This window comes from Rhododendron vialii, chromosome 13a (genome assembly GCF_030253575.1).
Source record: "Rhododendron vialii isolate Sample 1 chromosome 13a, ASM3025357v1".
Classification (NCBI taxonomy): Eukaryota; Viridiplantae; Streptophyta; class Magnoliopsida; order Ericales; family Ericaceae; genus Rhododendron; species Rhododendron vialii.
In genome coordinates, this window is record NC_080569.1 from 14,476,257 (window position 1) to 14,499,298 (window position 23,042).

At 38.1% G+C, this 23,042-nt stretch overlaps 1 protein-coding gene across 1 annotated transcript; it reads right to left on the minus strand.

Annotated features, from left to right (window-relative positions):
• Nucleotides 1-11,205: 11,205 nt before the first annotated feature.
• On the minus strand, nucleotides 11,206-13,063 carry LOC131313253 (tyrosine decarboxylase-like). The gene has a single exon (XM_058341463.1). It carries the CDS (start codon nucleotides 12,995-12,997, stop codon nucleotides 11,474-11,476), a length of 1,524 nt encoding a protein of 507 aa, XP_058197446.1. The 5' UTR covers nucleotides 12,998-13,063; the 3' UTR covers nucleotides 11,206-11,473.
• Nucleotides 13,064-23,042: the final 9,979 nt, after the last annotated feature.

Sequence of the window (23,042 nt, forward strand, 5' to 3'; positions counted from 1 at the left end):
TACACATCAATTTTTGAACCAAAGATTCAAACTTTATGATGAGAAAAGCAAATTTAACTCAAGCCATGAGGTGCTAATCACCCTATGACCAAACCTTGAAAAAACTACCCACCCATATCTAGAGAGATAAAAGCAAGCAAAAAAATCTAGCTAATATATTGAATCAACAAAACTTGAAATAAACTAGAGATTATGATAGATCGGAAGCGTAGCTACAACTTTAATGAAGGTGAAAATAGCAAAACAAAATTACTTAAGGCAGAAAATTAAAGTTTAAGTGCTGAAAAAATGAAGAACACCAAGAACAATTCAAAAAGTAATTCAAATCCTATTCTAGATCTAGAAAATGCAATAAAATCTACTTCTTTGGATTTGGTGACGTCACACCATTTATACAAGCCCCATATGCATACAAAATATTTCCAAAGATGCCTTGAAAATCCTCGCCGAAGGCCTTAGGTACCGATACCTCACCTGAGGTGGTACCAATACCGAGATCATTATCTGTTGTCGCTAACCCATTCGGTACCGATACCTTACCTACCTTGGTACCGGTACCGAACCACTTGAGCTACTCCCTGGACCATTTCGGTACCAATACCTTATATGCCTTAGTACCGATACCGAACCACTTAACTGCAACACTTGTTCTTTTGGTTCTTGCTTCAGCTTTTCATCTCGTAGGGGTCACCTCCAGGTCTTTAATTCTTTGTTCTTGGGTCCCGATTACTTCGTTCTTGAACATCTTTGAGTCCTTGAATGTCTTTGATACGCTTTAGGCTTTAAAGTCCTTTATTCAATGATTTTCCTACAAAACAGAACTAACATACCCTACGTGCAAAAATAAGTAAAAGCAACTAAATTAACGACATAATTAAAATAAACTAGAGACTTAGCACACCCTATTTGGCAATATCGGGTGCTTATCAGCCATTTAATAGAAACTTACCTTGCCACATATGAATGTGTTTTGTTCAGATGGGTTAGTCTAACTGATTGCAATCCATTAGTGTGATGTGGAATAATGCATTTTTGAGTTGGAAAAGCTGGACGTTCAGTGAGTCAAACACCGTTACCGTCCATTACGAATTGCTATTGACATGGCCATAAGGGTGCTTATAAGTTTTGATACATCATACCCTCCATGTTGAATTTTTCATCCGATGTATCAAATAAGTTAAGTTGAAATGGTAAGAAAATGTAACGACGTCAGAATAAATAACCTTATAGTTTGATGTATTTCACCACTATGCATCTGCTTTTATTTTTCAATAGGCCTGTACAATTCCTTGATTTACAGGGCATTCTTGCGGAAATTCTAGAATTTTTGATGGGAAAGGGACTTATTCTAGTTGATGGGGAGATATGGCGTGTTAGACAATGTGCAATAGTCCTAGCATTACATCAGAAGGTATCATGATGGCTTCATACATTCGCTTCTGTTTGGTTTGATCTTTTTCCTTCCTGTATTGGCGTTTGGTGTCTTTTTTAACTCTGTTGGTTGAAAATTGTTAGTTTGTGAAATTCCTTGAGTTACTATTTTAGTTCCAGCTTATTTTTGAAGATAAAATCGCTCTAAGTATTGTGTTATCCTTGTAATCTCTAGTTATACTTATAGTATGTAGTAGTAGTGATTAGTTTGTTTGGACAAGCTATGGATAGACTATGCCAGAAGCTCGATAAGGCCGATTCAAATAGAGAAGACTTGTTCGGTTGAAGGCCTGTTAATTGTTCCTTAAACCCAGTTGGGATTCTTAAGTCTAAATCTCTTGGGTTGGTCCTCCAGTATTGGTATTGCTAAATATGATTCTTTTCCCTGTTTGGTTGCTGAGAAAAATACAAAATGAAAGAGAAAAAAAATAATATTACATGCTCTTTGATCTTTTTGCTTCTATATTTTTCATTCAGTTTTGAATCTTTTGATTTTTGGATCATAGTTCCTTGGGCTCTACTATTTTCTTGCTTCATAGAATTTAATGAGAGGTGCTATGTGCACCGACCAAAAACATACCGACAGTGTACCGACCGTCGCGCTGTTGGTGCAAAAATTGGAACCTTTAAAATCTGTAGCCTTCTGCAACTTGAACAATCTGATGGAAACCGCTTCGAGTCACGTTACGACGTCGCTTTCCGAAAATAGTATTTGCCCCCACCAATTGGTGTGCACCGGGTTACAACGAATATGTTCTGAGGATAAAACAAAGCCCGATCAATGATCTTCTGCCTGCATCCGCACAAATGAAGGACAGACAAAATACCGAGCCTAAGAGAATCAATTGAACCAAGGACTGTTAATTCCGTTTCTGCAGAATAACAGAATAACAGCGCAGAAAACAACGAGTCAGAGAAAGTGAGAGTTTCTGAATATTTTTTTTGGTGTGTAGAATGACTTAACCAATGGCCTATTTATAGACTTGTAGGCACCCTTACGTGAAAGGTTGTGTCTTTAGTAAACACACATTAGAAAGGGTATGTCTTTTGAAGACAATTAATCAATAGAAAGGATCATGCCTTTTAGTAGGCACCCTTTCAAGAAAATAATTAATTAGAAAGGATCATGCCTCCAAGAGGCACCCCCATGTATCACATCCCTTCCTAACAATCACACCCCATTCTAATAATCACACCCTAAGTTAATAGGTGTTATAACTATTCACATAAAGTCATACCCCATGTGAAAAGGTGTTGCACCTTTTCACAAATAATCTCCTGCAATCTTTTTTTTATTTTGAAAAATCTCCAACAATCCCCCACCATTTTCGAAATAAAGAAAAAGTTTTCTTGGTTCCTTTGAAAAGACTTGTGCATCAATGAAGGTGTCTCACAACTTGAACCATTCACCTAGTGAAAACAAATCAAAGTTAGTCGGAAAGCATAGTAGACTTGTCTTTGAACTAGCGATCCTTAAATGACCAACCGGACATGTCTCACGCACGCATCTTGCTTGACTCAGGTATTCAAATTTGCCGAGGCCGTGTGTCTTTATCCTAAATTTCATGAGTGCTCTAGAGTCCTAGCCCTTGAACCCATAGAAGGCGGCACCACCTTCACACTCATATAGGTAGACTTTGAAAGTGCCCCTGTAACTACAACACTTGAAACCTAACAAACCGTTAGAAGCCTATTAAAAGCTAAGTAGCTTAACCTCCATGTTTACATTACAAGTACCAAGCATTTTACCATGGGATGGATAAAATCGAAAAATACTTGCAACCACAACTTATGGAGTACTTTTCTCATTGAACCCAAGACTTGAAGTTATTCAAGCATTGAGTCAAGTTTCCACCAAGAGTGATTAGATTTCAATGGGCTTGAGTCCCATCCCCTGTGATGTTCTCCACACCAAATCCCTTGCAAGACCTTTTGTTAAAGGATCAGCCAAGTTTTGACTTGATTTTACATAATCAATGGTTATCACCCTGTATGTAATCAAGTTCCTCACATAGCTATGTCGAAGTCCTATATGCCTGGACTTTCTGTTATACACCTGGCTATAAGCCCATGATAGAGTCGACTGACTATCACAATGCAAAGATATAGGTGGCATAGGTTTTGGCCACATGGGTATCTCCCACAACATACTTCTCAGCCACTCTGCCTCTTTGCTCCCTGCTGCTAATGCTACAAACTCAGCTACCATAGTTGAGTCTGTAATGAGACTTTGTTTCTTAGATCCCCAAGAAACTGCTCCTCCACCAAGTGTGAAGATCCATCCACTTGTTGACAAATGATCTTCATTCTCGGCTATCCAACTAGCATTAGTATATCCTTCTAGAACTGAAGGATAACCACTATAAACTATCCCATAGTCTATAGTTTTCTTTAGATACCGCAATACCCGATTAACTGCGAGCCAATGGACATCGCTCGGATTATGTATGTACCTACTTAGTTTCCCCACAGCGTATGCAATATCTAGGCTCGTGCAAGTCATGGCATACATTAAGCTTCCTATCACTTTAGAATATTCTAGTTTTGAAATTGCTCTACCAGTATTAGGATACAACTTAACATGTGGATCAAATGGTGTAGAAATTGGCGTGCTATCAAAGTGATTAAACTTCTTTAGAACTTTCTCAATGTAATGAGACTGACTGAGGATTAAATTTCCTCCTTGTCTCTTATTTTGATTCCCAGAATTACATCAGCAACACCCATATCCTTCATACTAAAACTAGATGAAAGGATATCCTTTGTGCTTTGAATGCTTTCTAGATCAGTCCCAAAGATAAGCATATCATCCACGTACAAACATATTATTACACCTCGATTACCACTAAATTTACTATATACACATTTATCTGACTGGTGTATCCTAAACCCGTTTGATACAATCACCTTATCAAACTTGTCATGCCACTGTTTAGGTGCTTGTTTAAGTCCGTAAAGAGACTTGACAAGTTTGCATACTTTGTGTTCTTGACCTTGCACAACAAAACCCTCTGGTTGCTCCATGTAAATCTCTTCATCCAACTAACCATTTAGGAATGCAGTCTTAACATCCATTTGGTGAATCTCAAGTTTATAAATGGAAGTCAAAGCAATTAGTACTCTAATTGTAGAGATCCTTGCCACCGGAGCATAAGTATCGAAATAATCAATACCTTCTTTTTGCGTAAAGCCCTTGGCAACCAACCGTGCCTTGAACTTGTCGATTGTACCATCAACCTTCATTTTCTTCTTGAAAATCCATTTGCAGCCAATGGCTTTGGAACCCGGAGGCAAATCTGCAAGAACCCAGGTATTATTACCCATAATAGAATCCATTTCATCCTGGATTGCTTCTTTCCAGAAAGCATAATTTTGTGATTTCATAGTCTCCCCGATGGTCAAGGGATCCGATTTCACATGAAATGATTATTTGCAGTCTCTCTAGTTCCTTTAACTAGATAAACTATGAAGTCAGGACCAAATGACTTAGCAACTCAAGCCCTTTTGCTTCTCCTAAGTCCATCATGTTCCATAGGTTCCGCCTCTATGTCAGACTCCATAGAGTCTGGCTCATTCTCTTGATTAGGCACCTTTGGAATAGATACGAACCTATTCTCATAAAATACTGCATCACATGATTCAATAATAGTGTTTACTCCAACTGAATCATTTGGCTCAGAAACCAGAAATCGATATGCTTTACTATGTAAAGCATAACCAATGAATATACATTCAATTCCTTTTTCACCCAACTTCTTCCTTTTGGGTTTTGGCAATCTAACAATCGCTCTACATCCCCAAGTTTTGAAATAACTTAGATTCGGTTTCTTTCTTTTCCATAACTCATAAGGAGTTATATTAGACTTTTTGAGAGGCACCCTATTTAAAATATAAGCAGCGGTAACTATGGCTTCGCCCCACATACCACTACTTAATCCTGAATTGCTAAGCATAGCATTAACCATCTCAGTCAAAGTCTGATTCTTTCTTTCAGCAATTCCATTTTGTTGTGGAGTATAAGGTGCAGTTTTCTCATGAATGATCCCAACTGATTCACAATAATCAGGGAAATGGTATTCATCACCCCTATCAGACCTTAAACGTTTTATCTTTGTTCCACATTGATTTTCAACTTTGGTTTTGGAAGCAATAAACTTCTCAAGAACTTCATCTTTTGAATGCAACAGATACACATAGCAATATTTGGAATAGTCATCTATGAAAGTTACAAAATATTCCTTACCTCCTCTAGTTGGAGTTCTATGCATGTCACATACATCACTATGAACAAGTTCTAATAGAGTAGTTGTTCTTTCAATTTTAGGAAATGGAACTCTGATTATTTTTGTAAGCAAACACACTTTGCATTTATTAACCATGTCAACATCATATTTAGGAATCAAATCTAATTTAAACATAATATCCATTTTCCTAGTATTAACATGCCCCAACCGATTATGCCAAAAAGAAAGAGAGTCAATCAAGTAAGCAGAAATAGCAATTGTGTTATTAATGTTAAGCTTGAACATGCCCTCGTACAAATAGCCCTTCCCAACAAAAGTACCACTTTTAGACAGAACAAATTTGTCTGACTCAAACACTAACTTGAAACCATGCTTATTAAGCAGGCTTCCAGATACAAGGTTTTTCCTAACTTCTGGTACATAGTAAACATCAATCAGAGTCAGAATCTTCCTAGAAGTGAACTCTAAGTCCACTTTTCCTTTGCCTTTGATAAGAGCAGTTGATGAATTACCCATGTAAAGAACTGTACCATCTTCAACCGATTCATAGTCGGTGAAGAACCTCTTATCATTGCACACATGCTTTGTAGCCCCTGAGTCAATCCACCAGTTATCAGCATCCTCGAGAACATTAATCTCGGATATGACAGCCACAAAGTTATTCTTTGAACCCGATGCCCCTGGATCATTCTTCTTGCTGGACTTGCAATCCTTCTTGAAGTGCCCTGACTGACCGCAACACCAACATACAACTTTTGGCTTTTTCCCTTTTTGTTCATCGCCGCGGTCATCGCCCTTCTGGGCTTTCTGCTTCTGTTTACCTTTACCCTTGTTAGTGCTCTTTCCTCCCTCCACCACATGGATCTTGGAGATATTATCTCCAAGTTCTTCCTTTTCTTGACACTTTGACTTTTCCTCCACTCGAAGATGGACAGCCAATTGTTCCAGCGTAAAATCCTCAGTTTTGTGTTTAAGAGTTTTCTTATACTCTTTCCAGGAGGGAGGAAGTTTATCAATCACAGACGACACTATGATCGATTCATCCATGTTCAAGTTCTTAACCTTGAACTGATTTAAGACATGCTGAATTTCATGCAACTGATCAACCACAGACTTGTTATCTATCATTTTGTAGTTCATAAATTGACTGACTAGAAATTTCTTATTTGTTGCATCTTCAGTCAAATACCTCCCTTCCAAGGAATCCCACATCTCCTTTGCAGCTCCGTATTCGAATACACATCGAACAGAGCGTTTGAAAGTGCATTCAGAATATGACCCTTGCAAATGTAGTCATCACTCTCGAACTTCTTGCTCAAGGGTTGGTGAGAGCATACACGACTTTGAGAGTCGTAAGCAAAAAATGCATCTTTTTTTGCCAACGCCTGAAGTTACCGCCATCAAACTTGTCCAATTTCACAAAATCCTGAGTCAACACTCGCAACGATTTTGAAGCCATGGTAGTAATACTGTTTTCAATTGTTGGTGCAAAAATTGGAACCTTCAAAATCTGGAGCCTTCTGCAACTTGAACAATCTGATGGAAACCGCTTTGAGTCACGTTACGACGTCACTTTCCGAAAACAGTATTGCCCCCACCAATTGGTGTGCACCGGGTTACAACGAATGTGTTCTGAGGATAAAACAAAGCTCAATCAATGATCTTCTGCCTGTGTCCGCACAAACGAAGGACAGAAAAAATACCGAGCCTAAGAGAATCAATTGAACCAAGGACTGTTAATTCCGTTTCTGCAGAATAACGGAATAACAACGCAGAAAACAACGAGTCAGAGAGAGGGAGAGTTTCTGGATATTTTTTTTGGTGTATAGAATGACTTAAAAAAATGCCTATTTATAGACTTATAGGCACCCTTACGTGAAAGGTTGTGTCTTTAGTAAACAAACATTAGAAAGGGTATGTCTTTTGAAGATAATTAATCAATAGAAATGATCATGCCTTTTAGTAGGCCCCCTTTCAAGAAAATAATTAATTAGGAAGGATCATGCCTCTTGGAGGCACCCCCATGTATCACATCTCTTCCTAACAATCACATCCCATTCTAATAATCACACCCTAAGTTAATAGGTGTTATAACTATTCACATAAAGTCATACCCCATGTGAAAAGGTGTCACACATTTTCACAAATAACCTCCTGCAATCTTTTTTTATTTTGAAAAATCTCCAACACGCGCCAGGCCCACTCCAGCCACCGGACGGCCGATCCGAGCTGTCCAAAAATTTTAATATATATATATATATATATATATATATATATATATATATATATATATATATACAGTTCGGATCAAGTCCACACCCTTACGGTTCGCACCCATCCGCACCTCCCCTTTTCCGATTGAATTTCGATAATCCGAGCCGCTCAATGTGTTCAGAACGTGATTTTAAGGATACCCGCGAGAAATCAGCAAAAAAAATGACCGGGAAAGGCTTGATCTGAGTAGTTTTTTTCTGAACCGTTCAAAAAAAAACTACTCAGATCAAGCCCTTCCCGGTCATTTTTTTTCCTGATTTCTCGCGAGTACCCTTAAAATCACGTTATGATCACATTGAATGGCTCGGATCATCGAAATTCAATCGGGAAAGGTGAGAAATGGGGAGGTGCGGACCGGAGCTCCAGTCCACACCTCCTGACCTGATCCTGACTGTATATATATATATATATATACAAGAAAAATTGGGGTGTTTGGATCAAGCACCTACACACATCGGATGCCGTTGATTCTCACGTAGAGCCCCTCGTTTTTTTTTTTTAGAATTTTTGGATGGCTCGGATAATCCGTCCGGTAGCCGGAGTGGGCCGGGCGTGACGGTCAGTACACCGTCGGTATGTTTTTGGTCGGTACCAATATGACTTTCAGTTAATGGGCTTGTTGAATTTTTTGTTACTAATTTGTTTTGAGATGTGAACTGATGCATGAAATGGTGGATATGTCATTTAGGTGGTGATGTGGAATGGAGAAATACCTTCTCAGAGATGGGGCCATGTACAATCAAGAAAAGCAGAACAGGTTGAGTACCCTCAAGAATCATAAAAATCCGTGTGTCTGCCTCTTTGCAAAACTTCCAAATTTTGACAATTATGTAGTTTGAGGGAAAATGGGATTTCCCCCCTAAGAACTAACTATTCCTGATCCCTTTCCCTCACTTGTATCGTCACAAAATTTAAGCAGGAACACGGATCGCCTCCGGAGCGGGAGTGTTAATCTCGATCATCCACAAGTTATAAATGTGTATCCTCACTATAGGCTTGTCTCTTAATTAAAAAATCCATTTCTTCCTGCTATATGGTTGGGGTTTTCCTCACGATATGGGTTAAGAGTGATCTGAACATGTCAGAAACATGAAAGTATCTTGTGTTGGTAGAGGATTGATGAGTTATCTTGGAAATAAGGTATATATCTTTTTAATTGATTTTTGCTTTAAACTGTAAAATAAAGTTTCGAAACAGGAAGCTAAGGAAATGAAGGAATTCATGGTTTGTATTGCAGGGATCCATTTTAGTCAGCATGTTGTTACATGAGACGAGCTTTTGCTTTGTGTGTAGACAGCTTCTTCCACCAGCTTCAAACCTTCCCAACCTTCTGGCATGAAGACCTAGCAATCCAAAGACTTTTTACTTTGTCTAATTTGCACTAACTCTACTTTGATGCTAACCCTTTTGCAATTATAGATAAACCTGTAGCCAAAGTTGTCGCAGCTATTTATGTGTAGCAAAACTTTTGCAGACATCTACTTATGATCAAACCCTTGATCAAATTTATGTATACAACTTTTGCTACGCTCATCCACATTTATAATTTTAGAAACAATCAAAATCGATTTCCACAACGGGCATGACACACATGCTTTGCACGTCGCGATGCACCTAGTAATATAATGATAAGCCATTGAATGACGTAACTGAACCGAAATCTCTGATCGAACATTTTGTGATTCCTTACGGTTCAAATTTATAAGGTTCTTTTCGACACTTCTAATTATACTATTTCTTATGAAGACATTTTTTTTCAATGTTCTACAGTGTTTTATGTTTTCTTTTAAAACAGGTTTCACGGTGTTCAGCCAGGCAAAACTTTCATTCCATTGTACATGTATTTGGCTGTGCATAGCACGGGTTCACTGCTAGTAGGAATGAAGCAATTCTACCAACGTCAAGACGCGAGCACAAGCTGGGTAGGCTCTATCAACACATAACAAACCGAGGCGCAGTCAGATTGAGTCCCAATTGAAGAGCAGGTAGTAGAGGGTCCAATAAAGACACCTAGCTCAAACCAGAAGAAGCGCAGATGAAATCTTCAAATCCACTCCAAGGAGTTGTAACCCGATAGCCGATGCCAGGTTACAAATCAGAAAGCCCAATTCACAAATTAAGCCCCAATTCAATAAAATTCTAGTTTAATTTTGTTTAATTGAAAGAAATCACAAAGCCCCAATTCAATCAAACGAAAACCGAAAATTGAAATTCCAATCAAACCTAGGAATTGCAATACAAATTCCTAATTTGTAAAATGCTAAACATGCATGCAAAAGATATTGTTGTGGATCGGCAAACCACACACACAAATCAAACAGAGAGAGAGAGAGAATTTTACATGGTTTCCCAAAATTGAGTACATTCACGGAGGCAACAGATTCACTATATGTAGGGAGGGTTACAACCACACTCAACCTCATTAATTTCTAACCCCCTTGTACAACAAACAACCGATTTATATATAACCGGGAAAAGACTCTGTGACACCCCATTACAAATTTTTGTAGCTCCTTTTACGAACTTTTGTAGCTCTTTTTATGAGTTTTTGTGGCTTGTTTTATTTTAGAGTGTACGGTACATACCTTACGAATTTTGTGACTTACTTTACGAATTTTTATGGTTCAAAATAGAAAGTGTATACGGTACACCTAAAATAGAGGTGTTTACCCTATCCGAGTCGCATGTAGGCATGAGATGAGGAGCTTTCCAATGGGTAGAACTTAAGGCCTCCAAACCAAGGCCATCATCATCGAAGTACCTGGAGCTGACAGCACATGGCCACATGCGATGCTCTGTTGTTATCTCTGAAGATGCAATTAACCAGTGCCGGGCTCCAATTAAAGACAAAACAAATGCCTCGTATGGACTGACCCCAATAAAGTTGATAGCACATGGCCACATGCGACATTTCGAACCAAAAACCTTAGAAAGGAGGAAACCCCTAAGTCACAAGTCTTGACCACTATGCCAACCCCAAGAGATTGGTTCATTTAGGTTGTTTTGTACACAATGTTCATTGGGAATGAGACTCTTGTGGTTATTTAGTTTCTAACCATTATCAGACCATTCTTTTGGTTAATTGGTTGTTGGAATTCATTCAGTTTGTACATATTTTTGCGTACATTAAGAAAAATGCTCATCTTGCCGTTAAAAACTCAATAGGGCCCAATTCAATAACCAATCAGAAAGTCTCAGATACGAGAACTTGCCAATGATGTTTATGCACTTCCAACTGTTTGGCAAACAAAATCAATTGACAATAAAAAATATATATATATACGACAATACGATAAGATCTGAAAAGAAAGCATGGCCATATTACAATACCGATAGATGGGGGAGTTAGCTTGTATCCACCCTCCAACCCCAAGTACAGTAGTACGTATTGATATCTATCTGTTTGAGCCAGATTTGGGACACTATCCCAAAAGTAATCATAGAAAGCAAACTTTTTTTATACGTACAGAAAGCAAGTTATATCGTCTTCTTCTGTAAACTATTGGGCCAAAAACGAACCCTGACTAGGATTTAGTTAACATGGCATGTGTGCAGTCTTGAACCACTTCCCATGCCACATCAACATGTCGATAGTCCGTAAGTGTCGCGCCGACAGCAAATCGAATCATGTACACCCCTCCAACCACATCATGAGTCATGTAGACTCGGCCCGAACCATTGACGGACACCAACAAGTTGCGGTTAACTTCATTAACAATGTTCTCGTCACCCGACTTCAGACGATCACCAATGGCCATGGGTGAAATCCTAAAACACACCATAGCAAAGTTCCTAGGAACAACCACCTCGAACCTCTTGTCCATTCCGACAAGCCCTTCGAAATACTTCGCCATATCGACATGGCTTCGGATCAAATTTTGGAGGTTGACCACTCCGTAGCTGCGGAGCACAAGCCAGAGCTTCATTGCTCTGAATCTCCGGCTCAATTGTATCTGCCAATCTTTGTAATCCACAACTTGGTTCGACTCAGTAGCTTTATTTCTTAGGCACTCGGCGTTTGTTGACAGGGCTTTAATAAGGGCATTTGGGTCTTTAACCCATAGGCAACAACAATCCAAATTCGTAAAGAACCACTTATGTGCATTAAGGCTAAAAGAGTTTGCACCTTCAATCCCGTCAATAAAGTGTCGGAACTCGGGGCAAATACACGCGCTTCCTGCGTAAGCAGCGTCGACGTGAACCCACACACCATAACGTTTCGCCACGTTAGAAAGAGGACCCACCGGATCAACAGCAGTTGACGAAGTAGTCCCAACAGTCGCACATAAAAAAAGTGGTATTAGCCCGACTGCCAAATCCGACACAATTGCCGATTCCAACGAGTCTGGAGACAATCCAAACGCGTCATCTTTCGTTGTTGGGATGGCCCGAAAATTTTTCGGGCTAATTCCAGCAATTCGGGCTGCCTTTTGCAGAGCGAAATGGGTTTGATCTGACCCATAAACGACAAGCTTCACGATGCTCCCTCTCCCGACTTGGTTTAGAACTTGATCTCTCGCGGCTATTAGAGTACACAAAATGGCCTCACAAGTGGTTCCTTGTAAAACACCCCCACCCCCACCCGAAAAAAGGAATGATGTGGGAAGTTGAAGCATTTTTCCAAACCAATCCATCACTATGGATTCTAGCTCGGTTGCAGCGGGCGATGACACCCAATTGAACCCGACCACATTAAACCCGGTACTAACCATTTCTCCCAAGAAACCTGCTGTGCTTCCGCTTGATGGGAAGTGGGCAAAGTAGTTTGGGCTTTGCCAGTGGGTTATACCCGGGATGATATGGTTTTCCACATCTTGTATAATTGTTTCAATGGGTTCCGGGTCAAGAGGAGCCGAATCGGGCAAACGGGATGAGAGATATCCCGGCTCGACTTGGCTTCGGACCGGGTATTTTTCGATGTTTTTGTAGTAATCGGCCAGGAAATCTATGATCATGTGGCCTTGCCTCCTGAATTCATCCAGGTCAAGCGGGTTCAACAAGTGGGTTGAGCCGTTTTTGAGGTCATGGCTAGCTTCGAGACTGCCCATTGCAATAAATTAAAGTTGGTGTTTTCTTTTGGGTGTTGTGGGATGTGGTAGATCTTTATTCTTTGTACCATATATATAGACTTACGGATGTTGAACTGTAACATAAATGATACTAACTGTAGAATAAGGCTTGTCTGCAATCCAGTCCACATTTAGACTGCAAAGGTGCAGTTGGAGTGTTCACAACAGTCGGATGGTATTTTTAACGGTCAAAATCTAATAAAAACTTTTCCGGAGACAAGTTAATTTAAAGTTTGGACCGTTAAATGCAAAGATGAACGGCTAAGATTGGACTGCAGGGACTTCCTGCAATCCAACTGCAGAGAATCTGCCTAACTAATTGGTTACTCTCTACATCCGGAATTAAAATTGGTAGCTACGCATCAATTTATTGATTCCAAATAAGCTGCGGCTAGAGACTTGCCACATAAAAATGGACCACTCTTCTTTATCGAAAAAGCTAAGGAAACCGACTGGGGGTTACCCACGGTGGGAACTGACGGCCACGGGGCTCACTCCGAACCTTGTACAGATGAGTGTGCCCACTAAAAATTAGCTCAATCCGATTTGTATAAGTACTGATCTTTCGAAAATCTGAATGAAAAAATGGAAGATTGAATCAAGTATCTAAACATATCAGATCGAGCTGATTTTTCATGAGGTCAATCATTTTTTTTTAATTATTGAACGACTCGAATCATCCGTGAAGAACCCATAGTGCACCCGACGTCACCATCAGTGCGAGTTCAGTAACCCCGGTTGGTTTTCGTAGCAGCTTTTCTTCTTTAATGGCTCACTATCCCTCTGTCTGAACGAAAGCAACATGGATCTGACTCATAAATTGGAGAGATTATTCGCCGCCGCTACGTGATGTTCAAGACCGCTCCTCCACCATACATCATATGGGACAACACGACGTGGACACTACTTTTTCCATAAATTGGTACTACTATTAATATTGGATCCGGCTTCTCTCTGGCCCATGTTTTGGACTGGATGAGACAGTCCGTTCAGTGGTAGATTCAATGGTTCGGATGTAGGTCAAAGTTTAAAAATACATTCGAACCATTAATTGTAGCAGATGGACGATCACAATCACAATTGTCTCCCTCAATCCAAAACATGGACGAAAGAGGATCTGGATCCCTTAATATTGTTGTAAATTAAAACTATATATGCTTGTTTTACCCATCGTATAGATTGTAAGCCATGAGCTGTAAGTGGGTATGATCCCAATATTTGTTTGAACAACAAAGAAGTAATATTTTTTATTACAAGAGGAGGAAAATATAAGACAACCCAAAAGAACACCAACAATCGTTGGCGAGGTACCAAAACTACTCCCACCTTAGTTCCCTCCATGAATCTACCACTACACCTGAAATATCAAATTTCTTATGCGATTACTCCCACATCTCCTTTGTGCTCTAAAAGAATTCAAACGATTCGAAAACGAAAAATGTCCTTTTAACGTCTTTTATGCTCTTAATTAATCAGCTCATCACTTTTCTTATGAATAACTAGTTAACATGACCTTACCTCCATTTAGGGCTCCCATGCATATATATGCACATCTCCTGCACTGATCTCATCATCGATCGATCCAATTAAGGGAGATGAAGGGATAGTAACACAACACCTCCCTCATTCTTAATCCGCATGCAATCTCAGCCCGCGGCCATCAACATCTTAATTACATTAATTCCACTAGTACTAGCTAGACTGCTTCTCCAAGATCCTCTTCCAAGCCAGCTAAAGCCCACCAACGACTATTATGCAACGTACGTACTAGCAAGTAGCAACCCCACTCTTAATAGCTATGAGAGGTAATCATAACTTAAGGGGAAATAAAGCTTAGTTGCCGGCCGTCGACATTCAACCGATTTATTGCATGTGATGTGCTCTTGAATATGACTAGCTAGCTACCAAAACATTTGACAATTTTCCTCACCTTTAGTTTTCTTTTTTGGGGGGTAAATTTCCTCAGCTTGAGTTAATGAATCACAAGAAAGAGAGCTGTTGGAAGAAGAAATATGGACACCAAAAGGTGGACCAGACCCATCTGATTCAATTCCCTTTGGCCTGCCAATACAAATATCACTACGGGTACTGAGCATGGTCCGGATTGGTTCGGTTTTATAATAAACCAAGAACCAAACCAACACCCATGAATTATGAATTTGGATAACCAAACCAATTCACAAAAAACATAAAACCAAATTATTAAAATACGGTTTGATTTCGATTTTAAACCATGATTTGCTTTGAACTAAGCTATCGTCTTTGAAAAATATTTAAAGTACTTCAAATTACGAAGATAAATTAAAAAATATATATATTAAAACCAATTTCATTTATATTACCAAAACACATGCACTAACATCAACCAACTAATTTAGAGTAGAATACCAACAATTGTCTCAAATCTTATACTAAGAAAATGAAATTCAGGTAAGTCACTAAAATGAACCAACTAGTAAACATCTTAACATAGTTTAACCTAGGGATGAAATCGGTTCCGTCGGTTTTTTTACGATTTTCGCACCGAACCGACCAAGTCGGTTTTTGAAAACTTCAAACCGACACCGACCGATTAAGGGAGAAAACCGTTAGGTTCGGTGGTTATTAAATCCGTTCGGTCTAGTCGGTTTTGCAGACTTGTGATGTCGCCGGCACAAAGAAGAAGATCTGACGATGAACTTACCTGCCAATGGCCGCCGAACCAGTCCGTTGTGGTCTTCTTCTTCGAGGAATACGCGATCGAGATTAATCTTCAAATAAGACATGGAGGGAGAGATGAGAAAGAGGGGCTCTGTGATCGGTGCAAATCAGACATGGAGTGCGACATGTGAGAGAGAGGCTTTCCGATGAGATTCCGATGTGTTGCAGAGAAAGACGCAGACGAAGAGAACGAGATGGCCAGTTGGGTACAGTTGTTAAATGAGGGAATTATTATCTGATGTGGGGTGCGCACGGGAAGCACATGATGTGTGCTTTGGAATGAACGGCTGGGATGAAAAAAAACTCAAGTGTTATATATCGGTTTGGTTTGATTCATTTCGGTCTTTTTCACCCAAAAACCGAACCGAACCTTAAATTTTTTTTTAAATTTGAAACCGAACCAAACCGACTTACAACTAAAACCAACCGAAATTGTAAAAAAATCATCGGTTCGGTCAGTTGGTTCGATTTTTCGGTTAAAATTTCCATCCCTAGTTTAACCAAATAAAAGGTCAAAGATAATTCTTAAAACTACTGAATTGAAATGAGACAACAAAAAAACAGTAGCAGCAACATGGTAGCAACCAACTAAATATTGCGGACGGGAGTAATCATAGGAAATTAGGAATGAGTTGTGATAAGTTTAGTCTAAATTATCTTAGCAGGGAATGAAAACTAAATATTACGGTGGATTTAATAGGATCAATAATTAGGAAAGTAGTTGACTAAGCACTCTCATATTTATTTGGTGAATTATAATTAAATTATATATATGTATATATGTATTATATACGGTTTATATGGTTTGGATCCATAACCATGAACGTGAATCCACAAACCAAACAATATAATGCCGTTTCTATTTTTTTTTAAACCATGACCAAACCATACTACTAAAAAACCAAATCAAACCTTTTGATTTGGATTGGTTTAGACAGGATTCGCGATTTGACGGATTTTTTCTACCCCTAAATATCACTTGTAGTACCTTATTAGCCCCGACATCATTTTTAGCAAAACCAGACCCAACTTGATATTTTTCCCGGTATTGTCCCAATAATAGACCATATGTTTGGAATCATCTTCCACTTGTCCTTCATCTGATCAATATTAAATATTTGATATTTAATATTTAATCTAACGGTTATTTGATATTTTTCTACCGATTAGGTTATTTTTATAGTTCGTCTCATATGAGATGGGACCTACACTTACATGAGACTCATTCATATGAAAGTGCATTACAAATAACCGTTGTATACGGAAAAAAATGGGAGGCGATAAAGCCACGACTCCAAATATTAGTGACACGATGTTTCTTGTTCTCTTACAATTATACCCTTTACTCTCCTCTCTCTCTCTCTCTCTCTCTCTCTCTCTTCTGTACTTCTCTTCTCTCACTGCTGACTAAGCCCACAACTCCCTCTCTACCTGTTCTTTTTTTTTTTTTTGAACAACACTCTCTCTCCTGTTCACTTATCTCTCAGTTGCCTCTTTCTCTCTCTCATCCCAATCGTTTCTACTTTCTGCCTGGTGAGGAGGCCATTATAGAGGGCGACAGATTTTGATTCTATGGTTCTGTACTTCTCTTCTCTCACTGCTGAGCCCACCCCCACAACTCCCTCTCCTCCTGTTCTTTTTTTTTATTTTGGAACAGCACTCCCTCTCCTGTTCACTTATCTCTCAATTGCCTCTTTCTCTCTCTCATCCCAATCATTTCTACTTTCTGCCTGGTGAGGAGGCCAGTATAAAGGGCGACAGATTTTGATTCTATGGTTTGTGCCTATCCTTGAACTCTGTGTTACTTAACGCATCAAGTAGGAGTCTACAACATGACAAAATCAGATGGTGGGCTATGATGAAGATGATTCCATGGGGCGGTGGGGAATATTGGGTCTTGGGGATGTGGTGGCAGTGGAGGAGGGGAAGAGAAGGGCGAGATATAAATGAGTCTGAGGGCAAGCCGTTGTACGTTGACGAGGATTGAAAGCAATGGAAGAAGATGGAAGTGGGTTGACTAGATTGAAAGTTGTTCTAAAAAAAACATTAGGAGAGGGAGTTGTGGGCATTGAGAGAAGAAGTACAGAAGAGAGGAGAGAGAGTAAAGGGTGTAATTGTAAGAGAACAAGAAAACATCGTGTCACTAACATTTGGAGTCGTGGCTTTATCGCCTCCCAAAAAAAATCCTATATATGGTTGGGTTTGGCATGCATGAAAATAAAATAGGGTGCTTACTATTATATACTCGATGTCTTAGTTTGTTTACTCTATTTTCAATGTCTGTCAGTTTTCAATCGCTTATATATCTTTCAATATGCATCTCAAAAAATATGCAATTAATATAAATCTTATTTGATAGTTTTCGATTTCTAAAATATACATTAAATTAAAAATTATAAGTAATTAAAAAATAACAGAAACATCGAAAATGAAGAAATAAAATGAGACTCTGCTTGAGGGCTGGGTTCATAGCCCACCACCGGGTTCCTAATTTCTCTTTTGCAATCAGATGGAGTAATTATTTAATATTCTCGGAATATAGGTGACGTTGTTTACATTGTGTGTCGTTCCTCACAAATCATGTAATGACAGCTCAAACTCGAGTTTTAGGTTTGTTTAGTAACAAGTCGAGCTCGAACACTACAAGATTCAACTTGGCTCGACTTGTTTCAACCCTATATACAGCACGGTGTTTGTCAATAAGCCAAAGAAAATACTCCCAATTTAAGTGTTCACGTTTTTATTTTGAGATGTCCCAAAATAAGTGTCCACTTTCTAAAAACAACCATCAAAATTTGCCAAACTTCTAATTTTACCCCTAAAAAGTAACATTTCCTTCCTAATTGATTTGATTTCTTTTTATATTCGTTTCATTTTTAGATTGACAATATCTTTCAAGTTATAATATTTTTCATAATTTTGAAAACTTTGTATTGAAAACTACGGGGCAGTTCAAGGGACATCCAAAAAAATACCCCAAATCTCAATCTCATAGCTTCCGATCAAATTTTTTTGATCCGAACCATTTAATGTGTGCAGAATGTGATTTTAAGGGTACACGCGAGAAATTAGCAAAAAATATAACCGAGAAGTGCTTGTTTTGTATAGTTTTTAATTGAACCATTCATCAAATCTGAGCTAAAAACTACTCAAATCAAGCCCTTCCCGGTCTTTTTTTTTTTGCTGATTTTTCGAGGGTATCCTTAAAATCATGTTCTGATCACATTGAGCGGCTGGGATCATCAAAATTTGATCGGAAACTATGAGGTATTTTTTTAGGTGTCTAATTAGTTGTTCCCGGAACCGTCTTGATAAAACTAATTGAGATCTACCCAACAAGATCCATATTGCATATTTTTTTATATTCATATAAAAAGATATAAGTGATTTCAATACATATAATCAACTTTATTGTTTTTAAGGTTAATTTTGGAAGTTTACAGGTTTTTTTTTTCTTTTTTGACTTCTTAAAAAACACAATTTCCCTGTAAATACTTAAATTGGGAGGGAGGGAGGGAATAACAAAAAACCACTCACTTCAATACATTTTTTACACTTTACAATAGACTTTCCCCCAAAAAGTCTAGGACCACCGCACGGTATATCCATTGCACGCCGTGTGGGGCTCAATACAGAAAAATACCCATAAATTTTAAAAAATATATTTATGTGGCCCTATAAAATATCAATCCCAACAGATATCGGTAGATATGTATCTGAGGCGAAATTGCTCAGTTTCGCAATTTCGCCCCTATAAATTCAAAAAACATATTTATCAATATTCGTTGGAGCTAATTTTTTACAGAACTCCATAAATAATTAGTATTTTAAAAGTTATGGGTATTTTTATGTATTTTTGTAGGGTCCAAAGTGGGCCTCACACGGCGTACAATGGCCCATGCGGTGGACACTGTGCAGCGGTCCTAGCATGGTTGTACATTCTTAGATTTCTATATATTTTGTAGTTTCGCCCCTATAAATTCAAAAAACATACCTACTGATATTCCTTGGAGCTAATTTTTTACAGTACCCCATAAATAATTATTTTGAAATTTATGGATAATTTTTTGTATTTTTGTAGGGCCCAAAGTGGGCCTCATACGGCATGTGGTGGACCATGCGTGGACACGATGTAGCAGTCCTAACACGGTTGCACTTTCCCAGACTTCTATACATTTTTTCCCCACATGTCAATACATTTTTTCAAACCTTAACAATAGCTTGATGGGCACTTTTTTGTATTTTCTATGTAGCCTCAGTGCCGGCCCCGACATTTGGGTTGCCCTAACTCAATCTTATGCTTTGTTGCCCACTTGCTATTAAATCATACAAAATATAAAAAAACATACAAGTTCAAAAAAATTCAAAATTACATTCTTCTATGGGGAAATTGCATTTCAGTGAGAGTTGGGGCAAATAATGCCCAACTCATTGAGAGATTTTTTCAAAATTACATAAATATGGAACGGAGGAAAAAATATTCCCCATACATGGAGTTGGTTGTAATCGAATATGGGTTTCCTAAGTTGCTCCTTCTATGAATCTAAGTTGCCCCTTCTATGGACCTAAGTTACCCCTTCTATGAACCTAAGTTGTCCCTTCTATGAATTTCCTGAGTATTCAATTTCTTGAGCATTTCTTCAATCTCCTTACCATTTCTATTATGATTTGAGAAATTTGGATCTGGGTTACTTGCAGATTTGAGATTTTAAAATACTTTGAGATTAGTGTATTTTGGATAATTTTTTAGAAAGAGAAATGATAAAGAAAACAAGATGTATGTTTTCAAGCATCCACTTTATACTTTTGCTTTTAGATTCTAGGAATTGCCACTTAAAATTTCTTGTTTGATTTTACTTGAAAATATGAAGAAGTTATGCTACTAGCTACCAATTTGCTTCACTAGCTGCTTTTCTTAGAAAAAATAAGGTGCAACTTAAGTCAATAGAATGGACAACTTAAATCCATAGAAGAGGCAACTTAGGTTCAAACTCAGATTTGACTACAAACCGACTTCATGTGTTGGGATTTTTTTTTCTCCATTTCATGCATGGAGAATTTCAGTTGGTCCATTTCACCCAAATCTACAAGTAACTCAGATCCCAAATTTCTCAAAAAATAATAGAAATGGTAAAGAGATTGAAGAAATGCTCAAGAAATTAAATACCCAGGAAGTTCATAGAAGAGGCCACTTAGGTCCATATAAGGGACAACTTAAATTCATAGAAAGGGCAACTTAGGAAACCCAGATTCAATTACAACCAACTCCATGTATGGGGAATATTTTTTCCTTTGTTTCATGCATGGGGAATTTTTTTTCCTCCGTTCCATATTTATGTAATTTCAAAAAAACCTCTCTTGGGCATTATTTGCCCCAACTCCCACTGAAATGCAATTTCTCCTTGTTCTATTAGCTTGAATAACATCAAAATGTTAACCTTGGTTATAGTGCTTTTTGTTTAGCATGATCTGATTCAAAGAAAACAGGGAAAATGAAGGCCAAGGACATGTTTTGATAATTAATACCCGCCAAGAACAAGCTAAGAACATTTGTTAATGCTGAAAATGCCCTTGAAGGGTATTAATTATCAAAACACGTCATGGACCGTCATTTTTCCAAGAAAACAACTTCTCTTTGCATTTTTTGAAGCAAAATTTTTAATTGAGTCATTGTATTTTATTTATTCAAGAATTCGGGGCCTGTTCCACTAACTTTTTTTTTGTGGCTTTTTAGACTTTTTAGTTGATATATGTGAGGAGAATGACTTTTTAGACTTTTTAGACTTTTCAATTGAGATCATAGTCAATCTCTGTTGTAAAATGGTAGTTCGAAGGTAAAAATAAAAATTGTGTTAGCTCACTCAATTTATTTCAACTTTAACCTTTTTTTGATCAAATATAAGAACATATCACTTATATATCACTCTTGTGTTTGTTAAATCGAAAATTTCCATCAAAGTAATTTATTTTCGGCAATATTAGAGGTAGAAAAAAAATGGAGAAATAAAGATAATTTTCATATTATTGTGAATCGGAAAGAAAACAAAAAGAACAAAGGAAATAGAGGATGATGGAGAGCCACCTGGGAATCGAACTCACCGCACCCGACACTTACCCAACTTGTAGAGAACAGGAACACCATGGAACTGCCTTGCGCTGGTATAGGAAACACTTTTATATCTAACTTTCTTTCTTTTTTTGGGTTGCTCCAGCCCAGGGTTGTCCAAGTCCGAGGGCTTGCGGGGCTTACCCTGGGGCGGGCCCTCAGTAGCTGTAGCCACAGTAATAATTTATTTCCACTTCCACAATGGGAAGAAAATTTGATACATGCCTAGCTAGTCCCAATGCCTGAGCTTTAGAGCATTCGCATCAGCTTCTTTATATTTTGGACCAATTTACATTTTAAAAAGTCACTTTATTACTTTAGCTATTCATTTTTAAAATGTCTACTGCATTAGACTCTCTACTTTCACTCTCTTCTCAATTAAATATTTTCCCTCTACTTAAAAGTACATGAAAAATATTAAAAAATAATACTACCAGAGAGAATGGTTAGAGATTTAGAACTTGGACATACATTAAAAATAATAAACAAATAAGTACTAAGTGAACAGTTCCACTTTACTTTAAGCTAGTGACTGTAGCGTTTTTATTTTGAAGGGAGCACCAAGCGAGGCTGGTGTGGGCCTATTTTTGAACTTGGACTCGCTACTGTAGTGTGAGGGTGAAATAACGACACTGATACTGATGCTCTTAGGCCACCAGAATTTTGTGATGAGTTTGGAGTTTTTCGGTATAAAGCTCAGAAATAGCTAGTCCCAACGCTTGAGCATTAGAGCATCTATATCAATATCGTTATTTCACCCCACACACTACAATAGCTAGTCCAAGTTCAAAAATAGGCCCATACCAGCCTCGCTCGGTGCTCCATTCAAAATAAAAACGCTACAATCACTAGCTTAAAGTAAAGTGGAACTATTCACTTGGTACTCATTTGTTTATTATTTTTAATGTATGTCCAAGTAAATCTCTGACCCCTCACTTTGGTAGTATTATTTTTTAATATTTTTCATGTACTTTTAAATAGAGGAAAAATATTTAATTAAAAAGAGAGTGAAAATCGAGAGTCTAATGTAGTAGACATTTTAAAAATTGATAGCTAAAGAAATAAAGTGACTTTTTAATGTGTAAATTGGTCCAAAATATAAAGAAGCTGATGCGAATGCTCATAGGCCTCCAGAATTTTGCGATCAGGAGTTAGGAGTTTTCGGTGTAAAGCTCAAAAATAGCTAGTCCCAGTGCATGAGCTTTAGAGCATTTTTAC

What these genes read in the sequence shown, in the direction of transcription:
- LOC131313253 (XM_058341463.1), bottom strand. Translation starts at nt 12,997, where the DNA reads ATGGGCAGTCTCGAAGCTAGCCATGACCTCAAAAACGGCTCAACCCAC.